The 19,451-nt window shown below is 42.0% G+C and overlaps 4 protein-coding genes across 6 annotated transcripts; 2 read left to right on the top strand and 2 right to left on the bottom strand.

Annotated features, from left to right (window-relative positions):
- The first annotated feature begins 1,485 nt into the window (after window positions 1-1,485).
- LOC6502951 (protein obstructor-E) lies at window positions 1,486-6,601 on the top strand. The gene is made up of 5 exons (XM_001963496.4): window positions 1,486-1,582; window positions 1,754-1,810; window positions 5,663-5,878; window positions 5,940-6,134; window positions 6,199-6,601. The coding sequence occupies exons 2-5, from the start codon at window positions 1,759-1,761 to the stop codon at window positions 6,426-6,428; spliced, it is 693 nt and encodes a 230-aa protein (XP_001963532.1). The 5' UTR covers window positions 1,486-1,582; window positions 1,754-1,758; the 3' UTR covers window positions 6,429-6,601.
- Window positions 6,602-6,715: 114 nt separating this feature from the next.
- On the bottom strand, window positions 6,716-12,832 carry LOC6503153. Of its 3 annotated transcripts, none has more exons than XM_014905832.3 (4): window positions 12,751-12,832; window positions 9,144-9,272; window positions 7,460-9,083; window positions 6,716-7,403 (listed from the first exon to the last, which is right to left on the bottom strand). In XM_014905832.3, the coding sequence occupies exons 2-4, from the start codon at window positions 9,144-9,146 to the stop codon at window positions 7,156-7,158; spliced, it is 1,875 nt and encodes a 624-aa protein (XP_014761318.1). In that variant the 5' UTR covers window positions 9,147-9,272; window positions 12,751-12,832; the 3' UTR covers window positions 6,716-7,155. The 3 variants fall into 3 exon arrangements, with proteins under 3 accessions (XP_014761318.1, XP_032308891.1, XP_001963531.1); XM_032453000.2 differs by having other exon boundaries at window positions 6,716-8,272; window positions 8,324-9,083; window positions 12,751-12,831; XM_001963495.4 differs by having other exon boundaries at window positions 6,716-9,083; window positions 12,751-12,831.
- On the top strand, window positions 9,411-12,269 carry LOC6502952 (ras-related protein Rab-10). The gene is made up of 4 exons (XM_001963494.4): window positions 9,411-9,844; window positions 10,350-10,549; window positions 10,608-10,697; window positions 11,215-12,269. The coding sequence occupies exons 1-4, from the start codon at window positions 9,718-9,720 to the stop codon at window positions 11,410-11,412; spliced, it is 615 nt and encodes a 204-aa protein (XP_001963530.1). The 5' UTR covers window positions 9,411-9,717; the 3' UTR covers window positions 11,413-12,269.
- A 1,882-nt stretch (window positions 12,833-14,714) lies between the features above and the next one.
- LOC6503152 (N-acetylglucosamine-6-phosphate deacetylase) lies at window positions 14,715-18,127 on the bottom strand. Its single transcript, XM_001963493.4, has 4 exons — window positions 17,759-18,127; window positions 15,743-16,011; window positions 15,145-15,685; window positions 14,715-15,032 (listed from the first exon to the last, which is right to left on the bottom strand). The coding sequence occupies exons 1-4, from the start codon at window positions 17,997-17,999 to the stop codon at window positions 14,851-14,853; spliced, it is 1,233 nt and encodes a 410-aa protein (XP_001963529.1). The 5' UTR covers window positions 18,000-18,127; the 3' UTR covers window positions 14,715-14,850.
- Between the last annotated feature and the right edge of the window lie 1,324 nt (window positions 18,128-19,451).

Here is a 19,451-nt window from a genome sequence, read left to right as displayed (position 1 = left end):
GCAGAGCGGCAGTAGCAGCGACCGCGGCAGCGGCAGAGCCAAAAGTGTTGCAATAGTTAACAATGTAACGGTAATCGCCAAACGGGACCCAATCATGAATGAAGCTTATGGTCTGCGCGAGCTTTGCCTTTTACTTTCAATCACACGCGCTCAGGCATTCAGTGCTGGCGGGGAAAGGGGCGGCGGGAAATAGCCAGACTAGCGGGAGAAAATTCACAAAAAGGCTAGCAGGTAAGTAAGAAAATGTGAACTTCGACCTGTGGATCTTGGTCATCACATTAATGGATGTTGCTAATGTTGTTTTTGATGGATCACTTTCCTTGTAGTACTCATTTTTTTCGCATAAAAGGGAAAAAGTTTTAAGTTTTCTTAAAAATGCATTAGTTTTAATCCAAGAGGTTTGATTAGTTAATCATGTTTCTTTAAAATAAATCAGAATTATAAGTCTGATACTAATTTTAGTTAAAAACTCACTTAAAAGAATCGACCTGAAATTAAATGAAATAATTCCCATTTAATTAAAACAAGCTACTTAAATATACAAAATAAGGCCAATAAAGAGTGAAAATAAAATAGCTAAATAGTTAATAAGCTAAAGTACATACATATGTGTATCCTTACAAGTCTGTGAAACAGTATTTCCAATTCACATATTTCTTAAATGTCTTAAATGAAAATAAAAAGGCTTGAGATTCAGTTAAAATTAATATTTCTTAAAGTTTGATTGGTGTAATTCTTTCAAAATACTGTAATGTAAAATGTATGAAAATCACAGTAAAATTAAGAAAAATACTTAAAAAAAGCCTATAAAAATAGACAAAGTACCGAGAAATCGCATTTTTTATTTCAATTTTTTTAAAGAGCTTGGCACGTGTCTATAGTTTAGCCAATTTATATATTGACGTAAAAAATCATTAAAAAAAAAATTAGGTAAAGACTTGAAAAAGCATAAAGACGTGAACTTTAAAATGTAGATTTAAAATAAAAAGCAAATAAAATAAAAAAAAAAGCTAAAAAGCTGGGATGGCAACACTCGGGCAACCCAAATCCCGTTTTGCATGCAGACAACAACAACAACAACAATAAAAGCCACTGCAGCAGCAGCAATAACAACAACAAGCAACTGGAAACTGTGACAACACAACGGGCCTCCTCCCTTCTCCTCCTACTGCTCCTTCCACCACCCACCACCTCCTTTTCCACCCACTCTCTCCCTGGATCACCCCACCGCTCCAAAAACAACAACAACAACAGCAACTCAAATGCAAAGCTAAGAAATCAAAGCTTAACTTTGCAAAACTTTGTTTTTGTATTTGTTTTGTATTTTATTTGATTTTTATTTTATTTTTTTTCGCTTTTTTTTGTGTGTGTGTTTTTAAGTCGCCGCTTCTGTTAATGGCAGGGGCAGGAGGGTGGGGTGGGGGGCTGTTGGCGTCGCCGCTGACGTTTGCGCCGACGCCGTGGCCGACGATCGGCTTCTTCTTCTTCTTGGAGCGCGGTATAAATCTTTTCAGTTGAGTTTGGAACGCGTAACCGTTAAAACGTATAACCCTCCTGGAGCGGAAGTTTCCATTTGTTTCTGGTACCTTTTTGGAGTTTACATTTTTTGCGAGTGTTTTTTACATATATATATTTTTTTTTGCGGTGGTGTCTGTCTCATTTTCTGTGTGTGTCTAGTGTGTGTTTTATTCGATTTGTTGTGTTTTATTTTTGTATCTAATTGTATCTAATTTGAAAATATATTTAAATTTAGAAATAATGCAGCGTTACCAAGTGTGCAGTGTCCTGGTCCTGGCCTGGCTCGCCAGCGGTAAGTACTCCAGTTAGCCTCCAGTGGAGTGGCGACCCCCCTTCGAGTAGGGCCTTGATCGGCGTAACAATTACCAAACCAAACCGCTCCAATTGCCAACAACCAACCAAAGTCCACCAACAATTATCGCAACCTTTCAATTACCAGCTTGGGTTAGCTCTGGCTCTGGCTCCGCTGGCGTGTGTTGCAGAGCTTTTACTTTCAAAAATTCCAATTGCAATCAAAGTGGCCAAATAAGTATCTTTCAGATACATATACCCCCAGACCCCAGACCCCAGATAACCGTTAGACGCCTTTTGTTCTCGCCCCGAAAGTGAGTTCAGGTCCTAATCCAGTTGGTGGCTACTGGTTTCGGCCGAAGGCTAACCCCATAGAGCCCCACTTGGTCCAAAAAAAAAAAAACTTAACCCTGAGAGGCCCCCTAGCCCCGATTTGGCATGCAGATCATGTGCAGTCGGGGCGCGATCACTTTTGCTTTTCGACTGACTCAGTCTGGGCTGGGTCTTGGGTCTCTCCGCCTCCCAGCCCCGACTAATAAACCACTAAAGCACCAGATACGAATGTATCTGGTATCCGACAGCCTAATGAACTAAAACAAATGCCAAACGCGGTCAGAAGCAGAACTTGGGCCCGTCAAACCAGTTGACAATTAGGTAAGACTTCACAAAAGACTCCGAAAGCGATCAGATTATGCCGATCTAGTTCTGGGCTGCCCGACTCGACCAGTTTCTCGCCCAAAAGCCACCTTTTTACCGATCTGGGATCAACCGATTTGATCTTTAGAGTTTATGATCGAATCGATTAGCAATTCCGCGCGTCTGCACCTCTTTCAAGGGGATGTGGACATGAATTATTCACAATTTTAGCCGGTAGTTGGAGTTTTCTAAAATACTGACTAGTTTTTTGGAATAACTATCTTCTAGATACTTGAGCCCCCTTTTAAAAAATCATCATTTGATATCAACACTTAAGATTAAGAAAATTTTGAAGGTGAAACCATTTTCGAAAAAGAAAATATTTTTCAATGAAATATATATAATATTTTCAAAAGATCAAGTTTAAACTCAAAATTTATATCTAATGAAGTATGTTTTTTCTTAATAAAAAATTAAAAAAGTAAAATGTATAACTTTTCTAATATCAAACTTAAAGATAAATGTCATTTTGAAAATGAAACCATTTTCCAAACACGTTTTTCATATTTTCAAATGAAATATATATATATATTTAGATTACATAGATCTCTAATGAAATTGGTTTTTCTAAATTAAAAAAGAAAAATATATCCTAACTAATTAAAACTTAAACGTAAGGATTCATGAAATTTTAAAGAGGAAACCATTTTCGAAACATGATTTTAACATTTTTAAATAAAATATATATAATATTTCCAAAAAACAAAGACTATGTAATGTCTAAAGAAATAGGGGTTTCCAAATTAAAAATTAAAAAGGAAAAATACATCTAAAATAATCTTATCTTAAACATAAAGAATAATGTAATTTTTAAGAAAAAACCATTTTCGACCCATGTTTTTTATATCTTTTAATGAAATATTTAAAAAAATCTATATAATATTTACAAAAGATAAAGCCTAAACTCTAAATATCTAAAAAATATATTTTTCTGAATAAAAATTTAAAAAAGTAAAATATATCTTCGATATAACATCTGTAAGTCATCTATTTGGTAATTTTACTCCCAGAAATGATTCGTTTTATTTTAAAAAGTAATATTATATTTTGAAATCAATATTGAATAACTAGAAACTGAAATTTTCTAAAATAAATACAAAATTTTTAAAAAAAGTGACATCAGAGTCGATGTTTTCGAAACCTGGACCGATACAGGATCAATGACACCGGCAACTTATTGACATTTTTGACCGTTTTGTGTGGGGAAAAATGACCGGAAACCTCCGGAGATTTAAATATTTGTGTTGTGCCTGCTTTTCGGCTGTGGGCTTCGAGAGAAGCGGCGGAAAAGTAGCCGCCAACCTGTCGGCTCGCTCGCATCTCGATGGCATCGGCATTCCACGGCGACCATGCCAGCTTCCATTACATCACAGCCATGCGCCGAAGATGCGCGAAAGTGGTGTGTCGTCACTTGCACTTGCACCAAAAACCAGTTAGCTTTTGGCCGCAGCTAGGGGGTGGGGGGGAGTTAAGGGGGGTAGGCACCACACTGCCACTTAAACAGACGCTCTGGCAGACAGACAGGAAGGAAGTAGACGCGCCTGCCAGTCGGGTTTCACAATGGTGGGAACAGTTTCCTCCGATTCACAAGCGATCTGTTTATAATTGATCTCCAATGGAGCTGACAAATACTACTACAGGCCATGCATGGAAATAGTTTTTATTTTAAATAGAAAATTTGAATTTGAATTTGAAATTTAAGCGGAATTATTTTTGGCATTTTTACGGTTATCTACGAATATTTAACAATGGCGGCCAACGGTTCTTGCTCTCTCTCTCTCTCTGCCCACTCGCTCTCTATCGCCATCTTGCCAAACCTGGGGATCTAGTGAACTAGATAGAAAAAAAAAAAAAAAATTATTCCTAGTCAAAATTTACTCTTTTTTTTTAATATTACAGAATATTGTCATTCATAATATATAATATTGTTTCGGAAAATGTCCTCTAATAGTTCTTCTCGCTCTCCCTCTCTCTCTCTGTGCCGCCATCTTGTCGGACTAAGGGATCCCTTGAACCATCTGGTGGTCTATTTATCTTAAAAATAAAGCTTTAAAAAAAACTATTTTTTTAAATAGAACATGTTTGCATATTTAATTATATATACATATATAAATATACTATTGCATATTTGAATGGAACTATTTGTTTTTAATATTACGCGAAATATTTTCTTGAAAAATGGCGCCTAACAGTTCCTCTCTCTCTCTCTCTCTCTCTCTCTCTCTCCCTCTCTCTTTGTCGCCATCTTGTCTGACTTTGAGATCCAAGAACGAGCTTTTTATAATTGATATTTAATGGAGAAAATAAATAAATAACTTGAATACTGGCAATAAACTTTAAAAATCAATTTAAAAACTTACTAAAAAAATTGTGAATCTTTACACTTATTTTGGAAAATGGCGTCTAACAGCTACTCGCGCTCTCTGTCGCCATTTTGTCACATTCAGCAATCCCTAGAACCATCTAGTGAACCATTGATCTCCCAGCGAACCAATGGAGCTAAAAAACAATATTTTTTTATGCAAAATTTGAAATTTCAACTGCAACTATTTTTTCAATTTACGCTTAATATTGTCCCGGAAAATGGTGCTCAGCAGCCCTCTCGCTCTCTTTGTCGCCATTTGGCCAGGGATTCTGGAATAATCTTTTCTATCTTTTATGAATCTTAAGAGAAGGACATGAATACAGGCAATAAACTCACTTTAATTTAACAGGAACAAAGTGAAATATTCTTAAAACTTAAATTCTTTAGTATCTATGAAAATTGCGTCTAACGGTTACTCTCGCTCTCTTTTTCGTCATTGCCTTTGTCTCGCTCTCTTTGTCGCCATCTTGCCAGGGATCCTAGAATGTCCTAGAAACCCTCTTCTATAGATTTAAAAAAAAAGACTTAAATACACGCACTAGACTTTAAGAGCGAGTTAAAAACTTACTAAAATAATAAAAAAAATGAAATACTCAAAGGAGATTTTTAATATTTTACGTTTATTTTAAAAAATGGCGTCTAACATTTCCTCTCCCTCTCTCTCCTTCTCGCTCTCTCTGACGCCATTGATTCTTAAAGAATTAAAAAAAAAAAAAAGAGAAAACACACATTTACAAACAAACATTATCCTTACTTTCTAAACCCACCCTTCACCCACCAATCTGTTTGCAGGACATGCCCTGGCTGTGGGCACACCCGAGTGCCCCGAGAAGTACGGCGTCCAGGCGTACGCCCACACGGAGAACTGCGACCAGTTCTTCCTCTGCACCAACGGCACCCTGACCCTGGAGACCTGCGAGAACGGGCTGCTCTTCGACGGCAAGGGGGCGGTGCACAACCACTGCAACTACAACTGGGCGGTGGACTGCAAGGGTCGTCAATGGGATCGTAAGTAGCCGCCAGGACAGCTCCTTTGGGTAATCCTAACCGCCTCCCTCTCTCCCTAAAGCCACTCCCATATCGACGCCGGGCTGCGAGTACCAGTTCGGGCTGTACGCCGTCTCCAAGGACTGCTCCACCACGTACATCAAGTGCGCCCACGGCGAGCCCCACGAGCAGGACTGTGACGCCGGCCTGGCCTACGACGAGCGCATCCACGGATGCAACTGGCCGGACCAGCTGCTGGACCACTGCAATCCCGAGGGTGAGTCTCTCTGGCGCTGAGATCGAGGCATTCATTGATCTTGGACTTGAACTTGAACTTGCAGCTGTTGTGGGCTTCAAGTGCCCCACCAAGGTGGACCCGAACTCGGTGGCCGCCCGCTTCTGGCCCTTCCCCCGGTTCCCGGTCTCCGGCGACTGCCACCGCCTGATCACCTGCGTGGAGGGCCACCCGCGCCTGATTAGCTGCGGCGAGGACAAGGTGTTCGACGAGCACACACTCACCTGCGAGGATCCGGAGTACGCCAGCGGCAGCTGCGCCAACTACGGCAAATAGGCCCGTCCGACGATCGACCTGTACATAAAAAAGCTATCCAACTGCTGTTCCAACTGTATCTGAAGCTTATCCTCCGGAGCACTCTTTTTTTTCACTTTCCGTATTATTAACTTTCTTGTTGTTTGGTCTCTCCTTGTATATGATTCGCAATAAAGTTAATTTTATTTATTGTACAGTTTGGTCACAAGATTTGGGTTATTTAAAGTTAGGATTGGAAGATGCCACCAGACAGTGGCCATAAAAACCCCAAGCTCTATTGGAGAGCAAGGTAATAAAAATATATAAGATTAAACAGAAAAGGTGAACTCTTAATGATATTGCAGTGGCGGTTTGGGATTCGGATCAGAATCCCATTCCGCTTTGGGGATACAATTTGTAAATTCGAAATAAATACAATTTGGAACGAACACTAACCAAAGGTTACTGGCAATTTGACAAACTAATTCTAGCATAAAAGCCTACCAGCTATCACGTACAATAAAATACAAAGCCTAAACTAAGTTAACTCTAGTCTACCAGATTCCGACCATGCTCCTGCGGGGTGGAGAAAATGATGGCGTAGATGAGGCCGTCGCGCACAGACTCGGTCGGTAGTCCGACGTTGAACATGAACTTGACGCGATGGCAGCTGGCGTCGGGGACGCACGAGTACATTGGATACCACCCCGTCTTGTTGAATACGACATAGATCTTGTATATCTGGTTGCGGTAGATGTAGACTGGCCGGTCAAAAGTGAGGTCTAGCTGGGAATCGTATCGGACTCGGGCCGTACAATGGGTGTAGGTTATCCGGGAACCGTGCATATCTTGTATATGGGCGTACAACACCTCCGTGTAGCGTTCGGTGAAGCCGGCGGAGGTCATTAGCTCCCCACACAACACCCTCGTGGGCACTTGGACGCCAAGTATCCATATATTGGTGTCTACTTGAAAGGTGACGCCAGCATCCGTGACGCTCGTGTTGCGGAAATCGAACTGGCGGGTAAGGGAGCGCTTACAGTAGGCGCGCACCATATCATTGTGCGAATTACCTGATGATGCTGCTCCTGGTCCTCCAATTACTGGCACGGCGCCTCCTCCGGCTGCTCCTCCTCCTCCAGCTGGCTCGTTCTCGTTGGGTGGTGGTGGCGGACCCCCCACTGGTCCCCCCTCGTAGGCATCTCCAAAACATCGCATTCCAGTGGGCAGCGGTGCTGGTTCCGGCACGCCCATCTGGTCCTGGGCCCGTATGCCCAGCTGCTGATCATCGCAGACGCTGAATCCGAAGCTGCAGGCGTTGTTGGCGGCGCCCATGCGCGGGTAGGCCGGCTGGGCGTTGCTCATCATGATCGGCCCGCCGCCACTGCGAACGGACGGCCCGGCGCCCGAAAAGCAGACCCCCGAAGTGACCACCGTGCTCGGGTGACGGTAGGCAGAGCCCAGCTCCCGGTTCCCTATGCGCAGCCCCGTCTCGTAGTAGTTCCGCATGCTCCGCGACACACAGAAGCCCTCGGGCATGTCACAGTCGTTGAGGGTCGGGCTGGAGATCTTGATCAGTATGGCCAGGGCCTCGTGCTGCTGCAGCAGTTTGGAGCGCGCCGGCCCCTCGGCGAACTGTTTGGGGGTCATTGTCAGGAAGCGGATCTTTTTCACCGCCTGGCGCAGCATTGCTCCGTCCAGTATTGTGCGCTGGGCATCCATCAGGTTGATCATGTTGGCGGCTGCGTCGCCCGAGGCGTCGCTGTCGATGATCACCACGTCGTCGGAGGCGGCGGCCACATCGATCTCCACGTTGACGGGCGGCGAGGCGGCGGAAGCAGAGGCGCCAGCTGCCTCGGCAGCGGAGGCAGCCATCCCAACTCCGGCTGCAGAGGTCGACGGCTGACTATAGGGATCTGACTCGAAGCTGGACTCACCTTCCTCGTCCTGGTGCATGTGCTGCACCATCGCCGCTACATCGGGCTCCATCTTGATCTCCTCCACCAGGACATTGGTCGACTCCCTAGCCGGCTCCCCCCCGCTAACGTCCTCCTGGCGGTCGGACTCGTTCAGCATGCCGCGCTCGTTGGCGAACTTGAGAAGGCAGTTGAATAGGTCCAGCTCCGAATCGATGTTCAGCCGGTTCTGGTCGAGAATGGCCATCAGGGTGGGCACCTCGATGTCAAGGAAGCTCGGGTCCGATAACACTTCGCGGGTATTGGCGGCGATCAGGTCCATGCTGCTCTGCATCAGACGCGGCTCGTCGAAGAGCTTGGCGAACTCGTACGCCCGGCAGGCGTTCTTCGGGCTGAGATCGGCCCACAAGAAGTGGGTGCAGCGCGTCACGACGTGGGGCAGCATGTACTTTTTGGCCACATAGCACAGCTCGCAGGCCTTGTCGAAGGAAGTGATGTGGATGCGGTCAGTGTAGATGTACTCCAGCAGGGCCTCGAACGCCTCGGGTTGCACATCAGATATGACGATGGGGTCCGTCTTGTCCGGTAGGTTGCCAAAGAACATCGTCTCGAAGACGGGCGACGCCATGGCCAGCAGGAGCTTGTGTGCAGCAACCAATTGCTGATTTGGCGGAGTGCCCACCAAGAAGCGGCAGTCGGCCCACTTCTCCGACCGCAGCAGATATTGCCCGCGGTCCTTGATTTCGACCAGGCAGTTCTGCCAGTCGGTGTCTTCCGCGTCCTACGGGTGATTAGCCGATTACAGAGGGTGATAAGGGACATTTATTCGCGATTTGCTTACCATTTCGTATTTATTTTGCTAAAATTCCGAGTGTAAACGTACTTTTACAAACAGTGTTGGTAAGTTCCAATGGCTGCGATGGCTATGAAACTATCGATAGCAACAATTTATATCTGCGATCAATATTTTCTTCCAGTTCAATTAAAAATGGATGGAAAATTAGAGAGTAGAAATATATAAAAATATTAGTAAAAATCATAGCTAACCGAGAACATCTATGGCGCAACGATCGATAGTTTGCAACGCAGTGTTAATAAGCGCGCGGGTTATTAGTATTGGTAAGCGCGAAAAGCCGTCGCCCGTTCGTTCTCATCTTCTTTTCTGATAAAGCTGCTGTTTTGGTGCAATTATTGCCGCACATAAAAATTCGTGAGGGAATCAACGGCTGTCCGAACATCAAGCACAATCACTAACCGAGCCAACAACCGAGATTGGGCGACAGCAAGGCGACCGGCAAGAGTGCATCGAGCTGAATATTATCGTTTGTCACCTGCGTGCGTGCGTGCGAGTGTGTGTGTTGCGGTGTTGGTGTGTGGGTGTGTGTTAGTGCTTTGTTCGGCTGCGAGGCAAGGAAATGGCCAAGAAAACCTACGATTTGCTCTTCAAGCTGTTGCTGATCGGCGACTCGGGAGTGGGGAAGACATGCATTCTGTTCCGCTTCTCCGATGATGCCTTCACCTCCACATTCATATCGACCATAGGTGAGTAGTGCGCCACACCGGGACACCCTGTACGCGCATACATATATGTGTCAGCTGCTGTAAACGGCGGCAGTGGCTGTGGCAGTGGCAGTGGCAGAGACTGCGACTGCGACGCAGCTGCGACTAGAATGGGGCAAGGATATGCGTGTGTGTAATTGGGCGTGGCAGGGTGGCCTTATCGGGTCGCCGGTCGAGAGGGGATCCCGACGGCACACACACACACACACACACGCCTATCATCCAAGCGTGTGTGGGATCACAGCCCCTTTGGACTGGTTGGTTGCTAGTGGCTCGAATTAGTCCAGGTCTAAGCGAAAAACACGTAACCGATACGTGCTGGCATTCTGTCAGCTGTTCCGCCAGTTGTGGACCCCCCAACCCCCGAACCCCTTATCCGGTGTCCGGATGAATCATCGATCTGTCGCGGTCGTCTTGGCCTCCGTGACGTCATTGCCCCCGATAATACATTTATTTATTCTATGTTCTATCCCCTCCCCCCGCCTAGGCATCGATTTCAAAATCAAAACAGTGGAGCTGCAGGGCAAGAAGATCAAGCTTCAAATATGGGACACCGCCGGCCAGGAGCGATTCCACACGATAACCACGTCCTACTACCGCGGCGCCATGGGCATAATGCTCGTCTATGACATAACGAACGAGAAGAGCTTCGAGAACATAGTCAAATGGCTGCGGAACATAGACGAGGTGAGTCCCCTTGAGATCACGTCCCTGGAGGGCATCTTTCAAGCCTCTTCCCTTTCAGCACGCCAACGAAGACGTGGAGAAGATGATCCTGGGCAACAAGTGCGACATGACCGACAAGCGGGTGGTCAACAAGGAGCGCGGCGAAGCGGTAAGGGAGCTAGTTGCTCTTCTGGCTTTTGCCCTGTGTGTAGACTGAGGAAAATAAGTCCGGCATGAGTCATGGCCGAATTTTGTACAAAGTCCATTCTGTAGTTTTATATTCTATCATAGGTGGCCTTCGTTTTGGGTCAGAATTTCAGTTAAAAATCAAAAAGAAATGTTACTTTGTAGAGCTCTCAAGGTCCGATTGTTTACAGCAAGAAGGTGGATGAGTTTCAGTGGAAAGTTTCACGATAGGGAAGGAATCCAAGTCCATTTGTGAGTTAATTTCGATGAGAAAAAGCGCGCAAAAGATAAACAAAGATGGAATGCCATGCAAACAAACAATAATATAAATCGCATAATAAAGATCTATAGAGCAGTGTGCGAGCAGTCGATAGGGTTATTTATGATGATTGCTATTCCGGGACGGCGATCTCCGGGCGAGTGTGCGTGCCGTCTAAATTATATATATATATTTCCACTATTTACGCAAGCCGTTCTAATAACCTGCGTTCCATTTGCAGATTGCCCGGGAACATGGAATCCGATTTATGGAAACATCCGCCAAATCAAACACAAACATCGAGGAGGCCTTCTGCGAGCTGGCCCAGGCCATTCTGGACAAGACGTCCGGCCGTGAGTCGGCCGAGAACCAGGAGCGGGTCATCATCGACCGGAGGAACAACGACAAGGCGCCGGGATACAACAAGTGCTGTGCGTAAAAGGCCCCCCCCATACGCTGTGGGACGGATTGGATTGGATTGGATTGGATGGGATGGGATGGGATGGGATGGATATACGGGGGACAGTTTTTGAAACTGCTCCAAAAAAAAAAAGAAAAAATACAGACAGACAGATACACTCACACGAAGACAGACAAGACACTCAGCGACACCCGACGATATGAAGCAATAAGCCCAGGCCCAGTCGCCGGAGGGAACCATTTACTTACTAATAACTGGAACAAGCAACAGAAACAACCTACCTAAAGTTTAACGTCGATATAAAAATTAATGTAATACGAATATTTGGAAGCAACTTTACAAGATCCATGGATCCATGGTAGAAGCAGACCACAAGGCTACGTTAGTTAACGCACGCACACAGACAGACACACTTTAGAAGGAAAGCATGGACTCCGGAGCAGAATGCACACTGGAGATTGAATAAACGAAAGGGTGGATGGGGGAGACAACCTCCTCCTCCTCAAGTTAGCTAACGCTTAGCGGACGGAAGATCATCGGTTCCAGATGGCGCAGCAGACAGACACAAGCAACTTTTGTAACGCAACTTTTGATATATATATAGTCCTATGATTCCTTAAGCTCATTCGTCGATCGTTTGTCATTATTGCCATCACAATTTCTACCTGTCTCCAACCGCCACCTACTGCGACCACGACTAGGACTAGGACTACGACTACGACTACGACTACGACTAGGACTAGGACTACGACTACGACTACGACTACGACTAGGACTAGGACTCGTCTTGTTTTGTTTTTGCCTTGCAGCCTAGATATACATAAACGAATACATATTATGCATTGGATAGTATCAAATATATATGTAAAGAAGCATATAGGTCTTTCCCGCTTGGATTTTCCTAAAATTTAGGGCTCCGTCTGTGGGGCTCACCGTTTTCTAAAATCTTTTCCAAAAAATAGCTTTTATATAATTGTATGATTATGTATCGCGCATGCATTTTTTACGTGCATTTTTTTTTTCGAGGGAGGAGGAGAGCCAACCGATTGCGACGATTCCGGGTCTCTCACTATTAAGTTAGCTACGGAGGGAAGTTTCCGGCAACGACGCCCGTACGCCTATAATTTTATATTCTACATAATTATTTTCGTTTAATACTTATTACGTGTAAACTGTATATGGATTTAGCGTAGTTGTCCACACCAAATGATTAACAGTTTATTATTATGAAAACAGATTTAAAAAACGCAAAAAACAAACAAAAAAATATATAAAAAACTTAAACCATGTCATATAATCCTTAGTCTATGTCTTCTGGGCGGTCTATGTATTTAGGAATTAAGAAGAGCCACTTACCTCCGAGACCAGGCAATATCACTTACAAAATATAGTTTTTTTTAAGAAAAATTTGTATTATTTTTATTACTTTCTTGCCGGACACGAGAGCTGTACTGAGCTTCTCACAAGGCTCGACTCGGCTCGTCACTTTTCGGGCTACTTAGGTCCGTTTTTGAAACCCAAAAGCGGAAGTTCGAGCTAAGTACTATGGGCCAAGTCGACAGTTTCCGGCTTACAATTTTATTGACAGTGGGTGCTGTGTGGGATTTTGAGCTTTTTCAGAATAAGTTTCAAATATTTGAAAAAAACAAAACGTTGGAAAAATGCGTTTTTCAATTCAAAGAATAGAAATAAAACTTTTTATTTATTTTCTGTATTGTCTATGTTGAGCTATTATTAAAGTTTCTTTAAGAATGGTTTAATGATGAATTAAAATTTTACGTTCTAGAGATATAAATTATAATATAAAACGTTAGAACAGCACCCAGTATCAGAAAGATGGCCCGAATTAATTAAGTATTTCAAAAATGGAATATTATTTATGTCATTTTTTGAAAAGTTAAGATACGAAAGCATAAAACAACTATTTTTTTTATTAAAACAAAAATTATGGAGTATTTTTCAGTAATCCTAGTTCAGTACTTCAGTTTTCAGTTTCAGTTTTTCCGAAAAATCTATTTTAACATTTTGAGAAATCACGGAGAAGAATTAAAAAAAAGGTTTCGAAAATACGTATTTAAATACCTTTTCCAACAGAAAACGGTTGGAGAATTTTAAAATTTTTCAATTCTGAAAAAATATTTTTCAAAATCTAACAATAAAAAAATGGAACCCTACTCTAGAAATATTTCATGCGAAAATATATAGATTTTTCTTAATACCCCTTAAATCTTTTAAAATCTTTTTTAAAAGTCATAAAAAATAAAATCAAACCTTGAAAAACATTAAATTTAATTCAACAAAGGCTAATCAAAGAATACACGTAGTTTCAAAGAATAATATAGGTCGGATGTAGGTAAGTTTTTCCATTATGGGACTTCACATAAAAAACGCTATTTTGAATTTATCTAAATTTAAAAAAAGTGGATTTTCAAAACATTAACACACTTTTTGGTCACCAATCCCTCTAACAATTGGCCGATTTTGCCGAATTTTGTTATCTTTCTAGACGGTATGTCCTTAACTGGTCTGATGGAGGTCTAAAGATAGTAATAGATAGAGGCAATAGATACTTTTCTTTACTTTCACTTTTAAATACACTTTACTTTTAAAATATTTTTCTAAACTGGGTTGTTAGAGATAGAGGCCATTTTTCGAGGAAAAAATTGAAAAACAAACAGTGCAGACTGATGGACGACTATAGCGAATCGGTTATTGGAATATATACTTATGAGGATATATTCTGACTACTTGTATGGATATGAGGAAAGAGACGGACGCCCCAAACACGGGTTCTTCTTTTTAGTAAAGGGAATTGCGAAAGCAGTTTTGACTGAAAATTTCGGGGGTTTCTAACCTTTATGATAAAAGCATCGAATTTTATAAGCTATAGTCGGCCGATTCTTATGAAATTTGGTAGATCGGATCAGTTATTCCAAAATATAATCCATAGAAAGTCCAAAACACATAACTTTCATGCCATTTTTGATCAATCAGTTATATGACAGCTTCAGGCGACAGGCGACCGATATATACATATATATATGTACATACATAATGTATATAGAAGAAAAAGGATCTGTGCAAAGTTGGAAGTCGATGGCTCGAAATAGAGAGACTAGTACGCGTAGAAAGAGACAGACAGATGGATGGGCTTACGTTGCCTCAGGACAGGGGACTTGGGTGATCCCGATCAAGAATATATATATATATATATTATAGGGTACACTCGGAAAAAGTATTACAATCTTTTAAGCTCAAATTAAATAAAAATTTTAAATAAGTTGCCCAACTACGCCCTCAACCCGGAATAACCTTCATGGTTAGTGGAATGTATAAAACATGAACAATTTATTTGGGAGAATCGTGGGTGGGGGCCGTATAAAATATATCCTGCAGCAGGTTTATAAAAATATATTGGTTACATTTAGAGGCAGCTGGGAGCATTAGATGCCCCAGCTAGGCGGCAGTCTGGTGAACACGTCTTCCTGCTATCCAGGTGGAGAGCACCCGCAGCTCGTCGTCCAGCAGTATAAAGTCCGCGTCCGAGCCAAAGTCCAGGGTGCCCTTCTGTTTCTCAATCTTCAGGCACTGAGCCGGGTGCAGAGTGGCCGCCTCGATCGCATAGACAATGGAGCAGTCTGAAAGCGGGACAGAGGAAATATTTGATTAATTGGTCGAGTAATTGAAAATAATAACAAATAACAATAGACTTGAATGGCGGACTGATGGACGGTGTGTCCTTGCCCTTACCCGTGGCCCTTCGAAAGATCCTCACACACTCGTCCATGGGAGCGATGCTGCCACACAGAGTCTCCGTGCCGGCGATGAACGCCTTGCCCTGCTTCACCTCCAGCGGCAGCTGGCCGATGTGGTGGACACCTTCCTCCAGGCCCAGGGCCGAAATGGCATCCGTCACCAGGATCAGGCCCTGCGGGTGCGTCCGATAGGCTATCCTGAGGGCAGCCGGATGCGTGTGGACGCCGTCGGAAATGATGCCGAAGTACACGGTCCGGCCGCTGGGCACAGCATCCGAGGCGAGGAGACCCACCAGGCCGGGATCGCGGTGGTGGAACGGCAGCATGGCGTTGAAGAGGTGCGTGATCAGGGTGGCGCCCTGCTTGACGGCCCGTTCTCCGTCGCCCAGCGAGGCCATGGAGTGGCCCAGGGAGACGGTGATGCCGCGCTCCACCAGCTGGCCGATCACCTGCGGGTCGCTGACCTTCTCCGGCGCCAGGGTGACGATCTTGATGCGTTCCAGCGAGCCGTAAGTGCTCTCCAAGGAGCTCAGTCCCTGGAAGAGAAAGTATTAATGGGAGCTGGAGTGGAAGGATGCCCGGGAGCCACCCACCTTGTCTATGGTCTGTATGCAGTTCTCGGGATGGGCTCCCTTCTTCTGGGGATTGATGAACGGGCCCTCGGCATGGATGCCCAGGATGCCGGCGCCCTCGGGCACAGCCGTGGGAATGCGTGGCAGGATGGTGTGGTAGCTGTCGCTGGGCGAGGTCACCAGTGTGGGGCAGAAGGAGGTGACGCCGCTCTTCACCAATCCGCGCGCCACCTTGGCCACGCCCTCCTCGATGGTGTCGGTGTCGTAGGAGAAGTCCACTCCATAGCCGCCTGGGGAAGAACGTTCAATATTTATTAATAAGTTCCGAAAGACTTTCTCTCTCATATACTATTAAGTTCTGGCCTTGGTCTATTCCGCGGTTGTTGCCCTTTAAATCATTGATTAATTGAAGCAATTGCTTTTATTTTTGGGTTTATTTCTAAGGGGTTGTTCTATTTTGCGGGTTTCAGTGATCATAATTTATCACTTTTATGTGCAAAGGGTGGTTTAAAATCATAGATTTTAAGATTTTATCAAGGAATATAGATATTAAGATGGATTCTTGTTTTTAAATTAGGAGTTAATATTTGAAAATACTTGTTTTCAATAAAAATTTAAAAAATTTCCGTTTTTCAGAGCAGTTTCTAATTTCTAATGTTTTAAAGTTTGTTTTAAGATTCTATATAATATTATACTTGTTATCGAACAAAATAATTTATATTTAAAATTATAACAAATGCATTTTTTTTATATTGTAAAAATCTTAAAAGACAAATAATTAAGCTTGTTAATTAAGAAAATAATATATTATATAAATCCATTTATAAGAAAAACTGGACTGGAAAATGAGCTATAAGAAAGTTTATGGATGTAATACTATAGATCTTATACTTTCATAAATATATCTTAAAACTGACATAAAAATTCAAATATTAAATAGTTTAAAGTTTAAAAAATATCATTAAAAAGGGTAGAAAATTGAAATTGAAAAATATTTATAAGTAAGGTTTGATATAAAAAACGTTAACTATTTAGGATAAAACAATTTTGTAACTCAATTTTTTTCGAATGAATAAAGTGAAACACAATTTGTTGTTTTTGAATAAAGAATAAAATATCTTAAAAATGAAAAACGAGAAGACAAATTAAATAATAAAGATTTCAGGCCACAACTAATTTTTATTTCATCAAAAAAGAACCTAAAATTAAAATTTAAAAGCAAAATAAATATTTATAATTAAAGTTTGGTATAAAAAAACGAACTATTGTAACTGAATCCTTTAAAAAAAAAATTAAAAATGAATTTGTAGTTTTTGAATTTCGAATAAAATATTTAAATGATTAAAAAAGAAAAATATAAATATAAACGATATAAATATCATAAACATCTTAAACTAAAACTACATTTTAAAAGCAAAATAAATATTTAAAATTAAGGTTACTATATTTAAGGTTGACTAACTAACGATCAACTACACCTGTTTTTATACTGAATCTTTTCGAAAAAATAAATTTAAAAACGAACTTTAGTTTTGTAATTTAAAATAAATTATCTAACATCAAGATTTAACAAGAAAAGATAAAATTAAACAATTTCAATTACAATTAAACAAAAATAAAATTAAATGAACTACAGACCAGAAATAATTTAAATATAATCAAAAAATAAACTAAAGCTAAAATTTAAAGGAAAAAGCGAGAAGCAAACCTCTCTGATAGTAAATATTAACCGACCACATATGGAGCTACTGATAGAGCCTCCTTTGTTCAGTGTGTGGCCTGAGCCAGCACTGAACACTATCTAGTTCCCACTGTACTCCACTTGTGGTTGAGCTGCTGCTCGGGTTAGGGGGGAGAATGAATCTAAAGCCCCGATAAGATTAGCTCGCTCCGATTACTCTGCCCCCAATCCAACTCGTTAATGGGGAATGGGCGACCTTGGCGACTGATTGAGCCCGCAGCGAAAGTGCCATTTTGAGGGGGGGTCAAAGGGTGGAAGGCTAGTGGAAGACTGGATATACTGGAGCACCGCCTCACCATTGATCTGGAGATCCAGGTAGCCGGGGGCGATGATGGCACCACCACAATCGATCCGGCTGTGGGCCTTGGACTGCTCGTCGAAGAATATCGGCTCCGGATTTATGATTTTCCCGTCTCGCACCCAGAGATCGTCGCGGAGCAACTGGTGGCCGCGAACCAGGCGGCAGTTGGTGAACTGGATGAGCCGATCCTGGTCAGCCGGCGCCGGGCAAGAGCAGATCTTCGTCGGGGCGGCCATCGGGGCGGGCTGGGGATGGCAGGTGACAGGTGGTGGCCGTTCGAGCACTGGCTCGAAAATAAACAACACAAAAATCAGCGAAACGTAAACTAAGCGAAAATTAAACCGAACCTAACGATAAACCCAAACGGCAGTGAGACCGCATTCGCCCACTCCCCAGTGCCATCTCTAATATTCGATTGGCGCAAATCGATAACGATTTCTGAATAGGTGGTTCATTTGAATTGAAAATGCTTGAGCCCCACTGGGTTTTAAAACCAATTTGTTGCTCATTTGAAGTTGTTGGTTGTTTACACGCGACCCGGTGCAATTTTCTTTTATGGCTCCCAGTTCGGCGGGACTGGGCGGTGCTGGCCCGCTCGTTCCAGCCACCTTGGGATGCCATCTCGTGGACGCTGCATAAAATGGCCATATTTACCCAACAAGCCGACAAAGAGCCGGCCCAAAATGCAAATGCAAATGATAATGACGACACGACACCCCGGCAACAAAAAGGAGACCAAAAACAACCTTCAGCTCCAGGTGATTTTCTACACTCGCCGGAAAAAACGAAACTTGCTTTTAAAAATATTTTAAAAATACAAACGGGCAAACGAAGTTCTAAACCTGAACTGATTTTACATTTTTTGAAATTGTCTCTTATATATCACTGACTTTTGTTAAAATAAAAACGGGAAAGTGAAGTTCTGAACCTGAACTGATTTTTAATTTTTTTAAATGTTCTCTTATATTTCACTAGCCTCTGTTTTAATAAAATCCCCTGCTTGGATTTTTCTAAAATTAACTTCCACTTTATTTTTAGACAAAGTGTCTGGCTATTCTCGTGGAATGGAGTTTTTATAGTCTTTGGTTTTAAAGACATGAATTTATAATAAAAGTGTTTAGGTTTTTTTAATCAATGTTTTTAAACTCATTTTACTCATTAGTTTTGAGAAAAATTTAGTTTAATAATAAAGATTAGAGAGAATATAAAATTCTTAAACTTGCAAAGATGGAACATATGGTACAGTTTTCTAAAATTATTTATTTATTTATTTCAATATTAGCTATAATACATAAATCGAATTTATCTAAAATTACTTTTATTTTCTTTTAAGAAAATACTTTTATAATTTTTTTATTTTAGAAATGTATATTTCTTAATTTTTCGCGGATCTATTTCTTCAATGATTTTTAAATGAAGGATAATATTTCAATGATTTTCATAGCATTTTTAAGGTATTATATAAGGAAACAGATTTTTGAGGATAATATAAATAATAATAAATATAATTCAAACTTAAAAAATAATCTAATCACTTTAAAATTAAGTATTTGGAAAGTTTTTGAAAAGAGTAACTCATCTTGAGTATAAAACACCCGTAATCTCTACTTTTCTGTTTAAATTTGCTGTAAAATACTTAGTTTATTTATCAGCTACTTATGTATAATCCCTACTTCCGTATTCCTCTT

Source organism: Drosophila ananassae, chromosome XL (genome assembly GCF_017639315.1).
Source record: "Drosophila ananassae strain 14024-0371.13 chromosome XL, ASM1763931v2, whole genome shotgun sequence".
Lineage (NCBI taxonomy): Eukaryota > Metazoa > Arthropoda > Insecta > Diptera > Drosophilidae > Drosophila > Drosophila ananassae.
Note: the sequence above shows the minus strand (reverse complement) of the source record. Positions and strands in the feature narration are given on the sequence as shown.

Coding starts and splice junctions, on each gene's coding strand:
- LOC6502951 (XM_001963496.4), top strand. CDS start 1,759: ATGCAGCGTTACCAAGTGTGCAGTGTCCTGGTCCTGGCCTGGCTCGCC. Junction 1,811..5,662: donor CCTGGCCTGGCTCGCCAGCG/GTAAGTACTCCA, acceptor ATCTGTTTGCAG/GACATGCCCTGGCTGTGGGC. Junction 6,135..6,198: donor GGACCACTGCAATCCCGAGG/GTGAGTCTCTCT, acceptor TTGAACTTGCAG/CTGTTGTGGGCTTCAAGTGC.
- LOC6502952 (XM_001963494.4), top strand. CDS start 9,718: ATGGCCAAGAAAACCTACGATTTGCTCTTCAAGCTGTTGCTGATCGGC. Junction 9,845..10,349: donor CACATTCATATCGACCATAG/GTGAGTAGTGCG, acceptor CCCCCCGCCTAG/GCATCGATTTCAAAATCAAA. Junction 10,698..11,214: donor ACAAGGAGCGCGGCGAAGCG/GTAAGGGAGCTA, acceptor TTCCATTTGCAG/ATTGCCCGGGAACATGGAAT.
- LOC6503152 (XM_001963493.4), bottom strand. CDS start 17,999: ATGGCCGCCCCGACGAAGATCTGCTCTTGCCCGGCGCCGGCTGACCAG. Junction 16,012..17,758: donor CCTGGATCTCCAGATCAATG/GTGAGGCGGTGC, acceptor GTTCTTCCCCAG/GCGGCTATGGAGTGGACTTC. Junction 15,686..15,742: donor GCATACAGACCATAGACAAG/GTGGGTGGCTCC, acceptor TTTCTCTTCCAG/GGACTGAGCTCCTTGGAGAG.